Source organism: Terrapene carolina, unplaced genomic scaffold (assembly GCF_002925995.2).
Source record: "Terrapene carolina triunguis isolate 2854851 unplaced genomic scaffold, T_m_triunguis-2.0 Scaffold31, whole genome shotgun sequence".
Taxonomy (NCBI): Eukaryota; Metazoa; Chordata; order Testudines; family Emydidae; genus Terrapene; species Terrapene triunguis.
The window spans coordinates 1,920,905-1,933,059 of NW_020664382.1; the positions used below are offsets into that span (position 1 = coordinate 1,920,905).

A 12,155-nucleotide genomic window follows, 5' to 3' on the forward strand; every position below is an offset into this window, starting at 1 on the left:
AAAAAAAAAAAAAGCCGTTTTGCAGGTGCCGGGGGAATTAGCAGGCCCCGGCCGCGCCACGCCCCTGCCCCCGCCCCCCCCCTCAGGGCCCCGGGCACATGCGGCACGTCCCGCCGCCCCGCGGGGAAGGAGCCGCTGGAGCGGGAGGCGCGGGGCTCCGGACCCCGGCAGCAGCGGGGGAGAGCGGCTCAAAGCCAAGCAAGTGGCCACATAAAGTTTATCGGCGGGGGGGGGACCCCGGCCAGCTCCTCGCCCTGCCCTGTAGGGGGGTAGTGTCCCCGCCCCGCGCCAGCATGTTCCGCCGGCAGCCACAGGCCAGGTAAGGAACCGAGTCCCTCCCTCCCCCTGGCTCCTCAGCTGAGCGGCATTCCTCCTCCCTCCCAGGCTTGTTGCTGTAATGGCGGCAAGCCTGGAGGGAGGGGGTGGTGGCCGGCTTCCAGTTCCTGGAGCTGGTGAGTAGGGGCACCGGGCGGGCAAGGGGGGCGGGCAGGGGGGCTGCTCCCCCAGGAGGGTGACGAGGGGGCTCAGCTGAGGAGCCAGGACGAGGGGGCGACTCGGCTCCTTACCTGGCCTGCAGCAGCCGGCGCAACATGCTGGCGCGGGGCGGGGACGCTACCCCCCTACAGGGGCGAGGAGCTGGCCGGGGTCCCCTCCAAGCCGATAAACTTTACATGGCCACTCGTGCGGCCCCGAGCTGCTCTCCCCCGCCGCTGCTGGGGTCTGGAGCCCTCCCGTCTACCTCCTGGGGGAGCAGCCCCCTTGCCAGCCCCCCTTGCCTGCCTGGTGCCCATACTCACCAGCTCCAGGAACTGGAAGCCGGCCACCACCCCCTCCCTCCAGGCTTGCCGCCATTACAGCAACAAGTCTGGGAGGGAGGAGGAATGCCACATGCTTGGGGAAGAGGTGGGGCCAGGGTGGGGATTTGGGGAGGGAGCCAATGGGGGAAGGAGGGGGTGGAGTCGGGGGTAGGGGAAATTTGCTTGTTTGTCCAGTGTCCCGACCGCACATCGGTCGGGACGCGGGACAAACAAGCAAATATTGGGACAGTCCCGATAAAATCGGGATGTCTGGTCACCCTACTCTTTTTCCCCCCAGTTTGTTTATTTTGGGTACTTAACATTTTGTACACAGTCCTTTGCACTATTTCTCCATTATAGTTAGACAATCAGTCAACTTATTTCTATACACTTCTGTATAGAAAAACAGCAATTAAAATAAATCAGGACACATTATCTAAGGGGCCTTGTGAGAGAGCTGCCTGCAGGAGACCTGGAGCAGGCTTGCTAAATGAGCCAATTTGAAACACCTGGCATGGGTAGGGCACCTCAAGCGGTTTATAAGAGAGCTGAAGAATTTTTTTGTGGGGAGCTGACTCTGAGATGGTTCTAAGGGTGTCAGTTCTGAGCAGCACAGCTGCAAGCTGAATCCCAGAGACACATCCTCTAAGAACTGATCATCTGGAGCTCTTTTACTCATCCAGGCTCTGAGGTAAGAGCTAAGGGGCTGGTCAACTCATTTATAACTCTATCAGAAGCTGGAATTTTGCTACCTGAGTGAATTTTAAACGAGATGACTGTGTGTTGGTTGCCCAGGGTCCTGCTTGGGAGCCTCACTTACAGTGCTGCTGCCCCTGCTGTGCCTATTCTGGGGGTGGCAGTTCTTTTCTCCAGTGCTGTCAGTGGGGCATGTCTCAGAAGTACTAAAGTCACCTATGACTCAACGCTTGTGCTGTCACGCAGGTGTAACTTGGCTGAGAATTTAACAGCTGAATGGTAATAAATTGTGAATACCAGTGATGATTGAACATGGAGGAATTCTAAATAAACAAAGAGTTCAACCATGTGTGTAGCTGCTTCCATTGCTTCACACTGTCTTAACAGACAGAGTAAGCTTCAGAGTGATATTTGGGATTAGCATGAGTGTGGGCAGGCTGTGGTGTGTGTGTGTGTGGGGGGGGGTGGGACACAATGAGGGGTGTGTGCTGCAGTGAGGGGCTATGTGTCTTTTTTGAATTATCGTGTGTGCTGCTGTGTGGGTGGTTCTGAAGAACTGTGGCTGTTGGGCCAAGGAAATCACTCTGTGCAGTTTCCCTCATGCAACGGACGAAATTAGCATCTACATAGCATATGGGTGTGTGACGGGTTTGATCACAGAAACCCCCTTGGGAGCTGCCACCCAATGTACCAAGACTACCCCTGTTCCTGTTTTCCCTGCCAGCTCAGGACTCCAGCACCCTGTCTTGCTGAGCCACATACTCACGTCTGCTCCAACACAGACCCAGGGTCTGAATCACTTGCCCCAAAGCTGCAAGTTTACCTGAAAACAGCTCACAGAAGTATGCTTGTCTTTAGCACTCAGATGCCCAACTCCCAATGGGGTCTAAACCCAAATAAATCCGTTTTACCCTGCATAAAGCTTATGCAGGGCAAACTCGTAAATTGTTCGCCCTCTATAACGCTGATAGAGAGATATGCACAGTTGTTTGCTCCCCCAGGTATTAATACATACTCTGAGTAAATTACTAAATAAAAAGTGATTTTATTAAATACAGAAAATAGGATTTAAGTGGTTCCAAGTAGTAACAGACAGAACAAAGTAAGTCACCAAGCAAAATAAAATAAAATGTGCAAATCTATGTCTAATCAAGCTAAATACAGATAATCTCACCCTCAGAGATGCTTCAGTAAGTTTTTCTCAGACTGGACACCTTCCAGGCCTGGGCACAATTCTTTCCCCTGGTACAGCTCTTGTTCCAGCTCAGGTGGTAGCTAGGGGATTCTTCATGATGGCTCCTCTCTCCCTCTGTTCTCTTCCACCCCTTTATATATCTTTTGCATAAGGCGGGAACCCTTTGTCCCTCTGGGTTTCCACCCCCCCTCCCCCGACTGGAAAAGCACCAGGTTAAAGATGGATTCCAGTTCAGGTGACACGATCACATGTCACTGCAAGACTTCATTACCCACTTGCCAGCACAAACATATACAGGAAGACTAACAGGTAAACACAGCCATCTGCAGACAATGGTCCTGGTTAATGGGAGTCATCAAGATTCCAAACCATCATTAATGGCCCACACTTTACATTATTACAATAGGCCCTCAGAGTTATGTTTTATATTTCTAGTTTTAGATACAAGAGTGGTACATTTCTACAAATCGGATGATAACACTCAGTAGATTATAAGCTTTGTAATGATACCTTACAAGAGACCTTTTGCACGAAGCATATCCCAGTTGCATTATATTCACTTATTATCATGTTTTTATAAAACCATATAGACTGCACAACGTCACAGCACCCACAGAAAAAAAAATAGTGGGTGCTCAGCATCCGCCAGTCACTTGTTCAGTGGCGGGGGGGGGGGGGGGGGAAGAGGTGTAACAGGGGGGGGGGCTGGGGGGGGGGGGGGGGCAGATTGGGGCAGGATCTCGGGGTGGAGAGGGGGTGGAGCACCCATCCTAGAAAAATGAAAGTCAGTGCCTGTGGACCCCAGTTCAATTCGCCTGGTGAGAAGGGATTTGAACAGGGTTCCCTGCTTCCCAGGTGAGTGCCCCAACCATGGAGGTTTGGGATACTCTGATCGTGGGGGTTTCTCAGGCCATGTCTACGCTTACAAGCGTACAGTGGCACAGCTGTACCGATGCAGCTGTGCCACTGTAAGAGCGCTCATGTACTCGCATTATGCCGATGGGAGAGAGCTCTCCCATCAACATCATAAAACCAGCTCAACAAGCAGCAGTAGCTATGTCGGTGGGAGAGCGTCTCCCGCCAACATAGCTCTGTGCACACGAGCAGCTATGCCAGCAAAACTTACGTTGCTCAGGGGTGTTTTTTGTTTTTTTTTCACACCTCTGAGCGATAAAAGTTTTGCCAACATAAGTGCTAGTGTAGACATGGTCTCAGTCTCTCTTGTTGAAGCCATTCCTCTTTAACTGAGGCAGAGCAAAACTCACTCTGGTAGTCCAGTGGTTAGGCATTCACCTGAGAGTGGGAGATCCTTATTCAATTCCCTTCTCCTTATCAGGCAGCAGGAGGGACTGAACCAGGATCTCCTACATCCTCGGTGAATAAACCAACTACTGGGCTAAAGGTTATGTGGGAGACTCCTGCCTTGTCCTCCCATGCAGTGTTGCAACATCACCTAAGTCCCTTTGGGGATCTAGCCCTTTGTCTCCAGTGACTAAGCAAGCAATGAAAACACGCCCTCTGCTATACTCCTTCAGGAGGTGTAGCATATTCTCCCCAGCTGGATTGAGCATGGCCCTGCCTCCTACCCCTTGTGCCGTGGTCAGGAGAAAGATACAAGGAGCTGAGCAGTCTCTGCCCTCCGGAAAGCCCAGAGACTGACTGAGGGCAGTTCTAGGTTTAAAAAGCTGCCATTGTGTCACTGTAGCACTCTAGTGAAGAGATGCTCATACGCCGATGGGAGAGCTTCTCCTGTTGACGTAACGCTGTCTACACGGTGGGTTAGGCTGGTATAACTGTCACTCAGGGGGGTGGATTTGTCATACCCAGAGTGACATAGTTATACTGGTGTAAGTTTGTGGTGCAGACCTGGCCTCAGTGATTGGCTCCACCATGGGGGCTGTTGGGGCACCTAGCACCCCACCCCTTGGACTGCACTCAGAGGAGACAGCTACTGTCTGGTTCCCAGTTTTAGTACTCAGGCAAAACTTCCATTGACTTCAATTAATCAGAAAAGGGCTTAACTTTATGCTTGTTGAAGTCAATGGTGCTCCTCAGAGTCTTTGCAGGATCAGGTCATGAGCAACAACTTCAGGATTTGTCCCATTATGATTAAAACGTTACATTTTTGTGTGCATCTAAATTTATTTTTGTCAGAACTCAGCTGAACCAAACCCACAATTTTATTAAAATGACGGGGTTGGTCGTAGGAAATGTATACGCAGACATACCAATGACAACTGTTCTGTTTTGGTAAGTGATAGATGAGATATCTTATAATGATAGAGTATCTACAATATAATTTGGCTAAATTGTACTTGGCAATAAGAGGTTTAAAACATTAAACGTTCTCACCTGACATTGGCAGATCAAATTTGGCCAGAATTGACACTTTTTAAAAATAAGCTTTAATGAAACCTAAGACCAGTTAAATAAGATTAAAAAAAATGTCAAGCTGAAAAATGTTAAAACACTTAATCCAACAAATTATTGTTCATGAATGGATACCTCATGGAGAGCTTTGCAGAATCAGGGCTGAACAAAATGTCCTGGGTGACATTGTATGCTCTGTTACAATACTACCAACCTGAATTATTAAAAAAATAATGTGGCAGACTCCCCAAATCATGATTGGCTTAACAATAAGGAGATTTAAAAATATTGGGTTCTTTTTATTTCCTTCTGGTTTTTGAGTGTTTAGGGGTCACACTTACAAACTTTTCTCCAGGACCAAGAGGGTTACAAACTCAACTTATTTTAAAAAATGAAGCCTGAGGTTCTCATATAACCACCTGACTACAGGAGCTGTGGCTTTAAGATAAGATGAAACAGCAAATATTGTGTGATTTGCAATAAAATCACTAAAGTTGGCAACAATGACTGTGTTATGCAATAGGTCAGACTAGATGACCACAATGGTCCTTTCCGGCCATAAAATCTGTGGGGAGAAAATCTATTCCTTGCAATATCTGCAAACCAAACACTTCAACATTGTGCTGGTGCCTGAGAACTGGGAAGTGAAATGTTCTAGAAAATGGCTATAAAAAACCCACAAAATTGACAAGTACATTTTCATTGAAACATGCAGCATAAAGAGTGAACATTGAACTAGTTTTATTAAGTTTTAATAGCGTAAGGTATGTAATTTAGGCAAGGAAATCTGTTTTGTTTAATATATCTGGCCCTGATGCTGCAAAGACTAACACAGCTGCTTACCTTTAAACATGAGTAATCCTGTTTAAATCAATGGGATTACTCAAGTGCATAAAGTTAAGCAAACGTGTAAGACTCTGCAGGATCAGAACCTTCTTTTTAAACTGATATTGTTATGGGGGGGGATAAGGAGTTTTGAAATCGAAGGAGGAAGAAGTTACATTTTTCATATTTAATATACTCTTGGTTTCAGATGATGGCACACATGCATTCTGCATGCAGTTTTCTATTAAGTGAGTGGGGGAAATAATATAACAGTTATAAATTGCCCTTGGAACTATGCTGATGTTAAGATTGAGGTGGCTATTCAGTATTGTTTTGTTTTTAGGGATGGGGTAATGAGGGGAAAAAAAGTTGCTTCGTGCTCCAGGGAAATGTAGGGATGTTTGTCTATAAATAAGACAGATAAAGCAAATACAAAATGGTAGCTGTAAATTCACTTTTTCCAGAACAGTTTTACAACCTTCGTCCAGTAAAGACTCCTAACTACACCCACATTTGGAATGGCTTGTCTGATTGGAACTGTTGTGTCTGCTCAGATTACATAGATAGCACAGCTGCAAGAAGTGAACTCAGGAAGTGATGTAATTGTTTGGTTAATGAATACACCTTAGTCACCTGGGTAGGGAAAGGCAGAGCAGCAAACAAGTGTGGATTAGGAGAGAGGGAAGTAGTCTGTCAGAAATTCTCAAGTGGCTGGAGAAATCACCCTGGGAGGAATAAGAGGACACCATGGAAAAGGAAAGCAGTTCCCATTGGGAAATGGGGCTGCTGAAAACATTCGATTCTAGTGAATTTGTTAGTTGGGAGAAGATTGGTTCGGGTGGATTTGGGCAGGTTTACAAAGTGCGACATATACACTGGAAAACATGGCTAGCAATCAAGTGCTCCCCAAGCCTTCATGTGGATGAAAAGTAAGTGCCTGTCCCAATTACAATGTGTACTGTTCATACTTTCGTATTAAATGTGTATGCACAAGTGCACGGGATGAAGCGTCTCTGTGAAATTGGCAGCTAGAGTTCTAGCTGACAGCTGAAAAGCCCTAAACATTCTCTCTCAAATAAAAGGCTTACTTCTGGTAAGTGAGCATTTGCGATGACTAATGGAAAAAGGGCTGGTATTATTTTAGCCAAAAACAAGGTAGAATAACCTATTTATCTGCCGGTCTTTTAAATGTGACTTTTTTTTTTAAATTATGCATCGAGTTTCATTTTTTCCTTATTGCAATATAGTCTCTACAGAAGCTAAGAGTTACAGACGTTGCAATTCATCGTATGGCCGTTGGACTATGCAGAAATCCAGAAGGGCTTTTTAATTACAATTTTGGGGCTTGTGTTCTGAGGAACGTTCTTCATTTCACCAATGCATTTAAAAACTGAAATGCTTTTTGATTGAGACTGTTGCACCTGGAGCTCTAGGCTAAAGATGGTAAGGGAGTAGAACATGATTGGGGGTTTTTTTTCCGCCCGTTTTGATTTGGAAGCAAATGAAGCCAGTTGATCAGTGCAGCTCTTTTGCACTGACACTCGCAAAGTGACTCGTCTGCTGAAATGTTTAGTTTGAGATTTTTGACATGTCAGGCTACAAAAAGGTGTGTGCAATTACTTCCATTTAAAGGGGGACAGCCAACTTCCAATTCACACTTCCGTCTAAATCTTTCTGCTGTTGTTAAAAGTAACACCCAAGATCGCTGGGATTGAAAGAGAGAAATATTTTCCTTCTAATCTCTCTCTTTTTTGAGTTTGTTTGCTCTGTGTATTTGCAAAGCCCTTAATACATAGTTCAATTCCACTGTTTCCTCTGTTTCTGGTCAATTTCTCCTGTTTGTGTGTGACTTCAATGCAGCAAGAGTGGAGAAAAAAACCCGGCGTAAAACAGAAAAATGACTATAAAATCACAAATTGCCAGGGCTTGTAGGAGCAAGTGTAGTACCTGAAGCTAGCTAACTCCTTTCTGTTAACTGACAAGATTTCCATTTTACGATCTCGGATGAAATGTCTGGTTATTGGCAAGAGAATTCCACACCCTCCTGTTACCTGTGGATTTCTTCTTATTTATTTGTTGCATTAAGTTCTTGGTATAATCACTAAACATGCACAGCAGAAGCATTATTTTCCTAGGTTAACAGCTTTACAGAGTCGTCAGGGCGAGGCAAGAGTGCAAATATTGTAGTTAAATTGCAACCGTATTCTCTAATGGGTAAGTCCAATTTGCTTTAATAAGCAAAATGTTTTGCCGAGAACAACAGATGCTAAAACGAAAAAGGTTATGTTAGCATGCAGTGCTGCTGTACAGTACTTGCCTGCCCCTTCAGCAGGGCACTTGAGAGCTGTAAGGAGAGAGGTGGGGATGGGGTGGCTTTGGCAGGAAGGAGTTGTCTGTGCTGGAGGAAAAGGCCTGGGATTCAGAAAGAGGTCCCGTTTGGACAGCTGTGTATGGGGAATGGGGACTTACGAGTCCATATCCTGTAGGCGCTTCTCTGCCCATAAGCGTTTGCAGGATTTTAGCCTTACACTCAAGGGGCATTTGGTAGCTGTTCATATTCATTATTCACAGTCTGCTGGTGAAGGATGTGCAGGTTTTTAAAATTGCTTCAAAATCTACCCTGGCCCTATCTTGTTACAAAAAAGGGTTCTATAGATCTGTGGTAACTTTCATACCACTTAGTAGTACAGTAGGAAAGGGTTGGTGTGTTATTACTGACAAAATGTAAGTTGCTTGAGTCAAATATGTTAGTATGAGCAACCCACCCTTATGTTGATTGCTTTTGTAGATAGCTGGGCAAAAATCTTAGGTGCCCAACTTCAGATATTTTAACAGGGCCACATTTTTGGTCACTGGTGCTCGGAGTTGTCCGAAAATCATGGTCCTTAAAGTCATAAGTTAAGCCCTCCAAAATCGCAGGTCACTTTTTGAAATCTTCCCCACTCTCTTTGAGAACACTGTTTATGGGGGGGGAGGATGGGGGAAGTGCAGTAGAAGAACTTTACTGTTGAGTGAGGTGTGAATTAGTAAAGTGCTGTAGTAGGTTTTCATTACAAAGACTTCATTACTCTGAAAATGTACTGCAGAAAACTTTAGTAACTGTTGCATTATTGTCACCCTCAAATGTTCAGAAATCCTCAGACAAGGTGGGTGAGGTAATATCTTTTATTGGACCAACTATTACCTCACCCACCTTGTCTGTCTAATATCCTGGGACTGACACAGCTACAGCTGTAGTGCATACAGAAATCCTGAGTCAGACACCAAAATATCATGTGATTAGCTTAAAAATCATGGGGGGGGGGGGAGATAAAGGTGTGCTTTGTTTTGGTCATGGAGCCCTTAAATTCATGTCATGTCACTCAAGCTATTCTTCATAATGAGGTTTCAAAACTTTTTTTTTTTTTTTAAATGAAGTGGGGATTCTCCTATAATCACTAGGGCTGTCAAGCAATTAAAAAAATTAAATGTGATTAATCACATGATTAATTGCACCGTTAATAGAATACCATTTATTTAAATATTTTTGGATGTTTTCTACATTTTCAAATATTGATTTCAATTACAACACAGAATACAAAGTATATAGTGCTCACTTCATATTTTTGATTACAAGTATTTGCACTGTAATAAAACAAAGGAAATATATTGGGTGAATTGAAAAATATTAAGTACTGTAGCGCAATCTCTTTAGCATGAAAGTTGAACTTACAAATGTAGAATTATGTACAAAAAACCCTGCATTCAAAAATAAAATCTAAAATTTTAGAACATGCAAGTCCACTCAGTCCTGCTTCCTGTTCAGCCAATCGCTCAGACAAACAAGTTTATTTACATTTGCAGGAGATAATGCTGCTTGTTTCTTGTTTACAATGTCACTTGAAAGTGAGAAGAGGCGTTTGCATGGCACTGTTGTAGCCGGCGTAGCAAGATATTTACGTGCCAGATGCACTAAAGATTCATATGTCCCTTCATGCTTAAACCACCATTCCAGGGGATATTGATGTGTGCTGGTGACGGGTTCAGCTTGATAAGAATCCAAAGCAGTGCGGACGGACGTATGTTCATTTTTCATTATCTGAGTCAGATGCCACCAGCAGAAGGTTGATTTTTTTTATTTTTTTTTTCTTTTTTTGGTGGTTCAGGTTCTGTAGTTTCCGCATAGGAATGCTGCTCTTTTAAGACTTCTGAAAACATGCTCCACACCTCATCCCTCTCAGATTTTGGAAGGCACTTCAGATTCTTAAACCTTGGGTCGAGTGCTGTAGCTATTTTTAGAAATCTCACATTCTTTGCATTTTGTCAAATCTGCAGTGAAAGTGTCCTTTAAAATGAACAGCATGTGCTGAGTCATCATCTGAGACTGCTATAACATGAAATATATGGCAGAATGTGGGTAAAACAGAACAGGAGACATATAATTCTCCTCCCAGGAGTTCAATCACAAATTTAATTAACACATAAGCATGTCTTCTAGAATGGTGAAGGAGCATACGGATGTTTAGCATATCTGGCGTGTAAATACCTAGCAATTCCAGCTACAAAAGTGCCATGCAAATGCCTGTTCTCACTTTCTGGTGATATTGTAAATAAGAAGAGGACAGCATTATCTTCTGTAAATGTAAACAAACTTGTTTGTCTTGGCAATTGGATGAACAAAAAGTAGGACTGAGTGGACTTGCAGGCTCTGAAGTTTTACATTGTTTTGTTTTTGAATGCAGTTATGTAACCCCCCAAAAATCTACATTTGTAAGTTGCACTTTCACAACAAAGAGACTGCACTACAGTACTTGTATGAGGTGAACTGAAAAATACTATTTATCATTTTTACAATGCAGATATTTGTAATAAAAATAATATACACTTTGATTTCAATTGCAACACAATACAATATATATGAAAATGTAGAAAAACATTCAAAATATTTAATTTCAATTTGTATTCTACGATTCAAACTGATTAATCGCAATTCATTTTTTTGAGTTAACTGTGATTAATCTACAGCCCTAATAATCACATGACTGCAGAAGCTAGGACAGGGGTTCTCAAAGTGCGGGTCGGGGCCCCTCAGAGGGTCACAAGGTTATTACATGGGGGGGTCACGAGCTGCCAACCTCCATCCCAAACCCTGCTTTGCCTCCAACATTTATAATGGTGTTAAATATGTTTTTAATTTATATGGGGGGGGTCACACTCGGAGACTTGCTATGTGAAACGGGTCACCAGTACAAAAGTTTGAGAGCCACTGAGCTAGGATTTTAAGAAGAAACAAATCATGAGATGCAAATAAAATCATGAGTTGGCAACATTGCTATTTAGTAATGCTTAGTTGGTCTCTTGGTCACTATTGCTAACTTGCAAGGTTCGAGTGTGCTTGTGGGATGAGTACCAGTATTTTTGAAACAATAGATATTGTAGAACAGGGAAACTGACTGATCTCGACTGGTAATGTCCACTCCTGTGGCTCAGCCTTTTAAATGTCCTAACTCAGTGGCTCTCAACCTTTCCAGACCACTGTGCCCCTTTCAGGAGTCTGATTTGTCTCGTGTACCCCCAAGTTTCACCTCACTTAAAAACCCCTTGTTTACAAATCAAACCTAAAAATACAAGTGTCACAGCACACTATTCCTGACAAATTGCTTACCTTCTCATTTTGTCTGAATTAAATTTGTTTGTACTGACTTCATTAGTGCTTTTCATGTAGCCTGTTGTAAACTAGGCAAATATCTAGATGAGTTGATGTACCCCTTGGAAGATCTCTGCGTACCCTCAGGGGTATGTGTACCCTTGGTGGAGAACCACTGGTCTAACTCTTCAACATCCAGAGCAGGCTTCTTATCGTTGCTTCCTCCCCTCTATCTCTGAGATGCTTCAACTGTCCCTCCCTTTTTTTGTGTAGGTATTTTAAGCATGTGACTAGGAAAGTGGGGGTCCTTGTGGAATGCTTGCATACTAACTCTTTGCATGTTAAAGATCCAGCCCTGGTCTTGGGTGGGTGGGGGGAACTCCCATGGGGAGAAGTCAATCACTTTGACTTCAGAAGAAGGGACGCAGGTTAGATCTTTAAAAATATAGAGCAATTTCAGTAGGGCTGAGAGCTGTCCCCCCCTCCGCTTGAGGCTGACTGCCATAGCTCTTACAGAATTCCTTTGGTATAGGCATCAGGCTTATTATAATAAGTATCAAGGACTCTTATTCTCCTGTATATAAAAATTGTTGCTGTGGATGACAGCATAACTTATGACTTTGCAGGTGCAATATGTAACGTAGTG

General features: G+C 44.0%; 1 protein-coding gene across 1 annotated transcript in view; it reads left to right on the forward strand.

The window, feature by feature from the left end:
* Positions 1-6,581: 6,581 nt before the first annotated feature.
* LOC113406562 (receptor-interacting serine/threonine-protein kinase 4-like) overlaps positions 6,582-12,155 on the forward strand; it is a 36,640-nt gene continuing 31,066 nt past the window's right edge. The window contains exon 1 of the mRNA XM_026651875.1: positions 6,582-6,812. Within this exon, the coding sequence (XP_026507660.1) occupies positions 6,631-6,812 (182 nt within the window). The 5' untranslated portion in view covers positions 6,582-6,630. The remainder of the gene's footprint in view (positions 6,813-12,155) is intronic.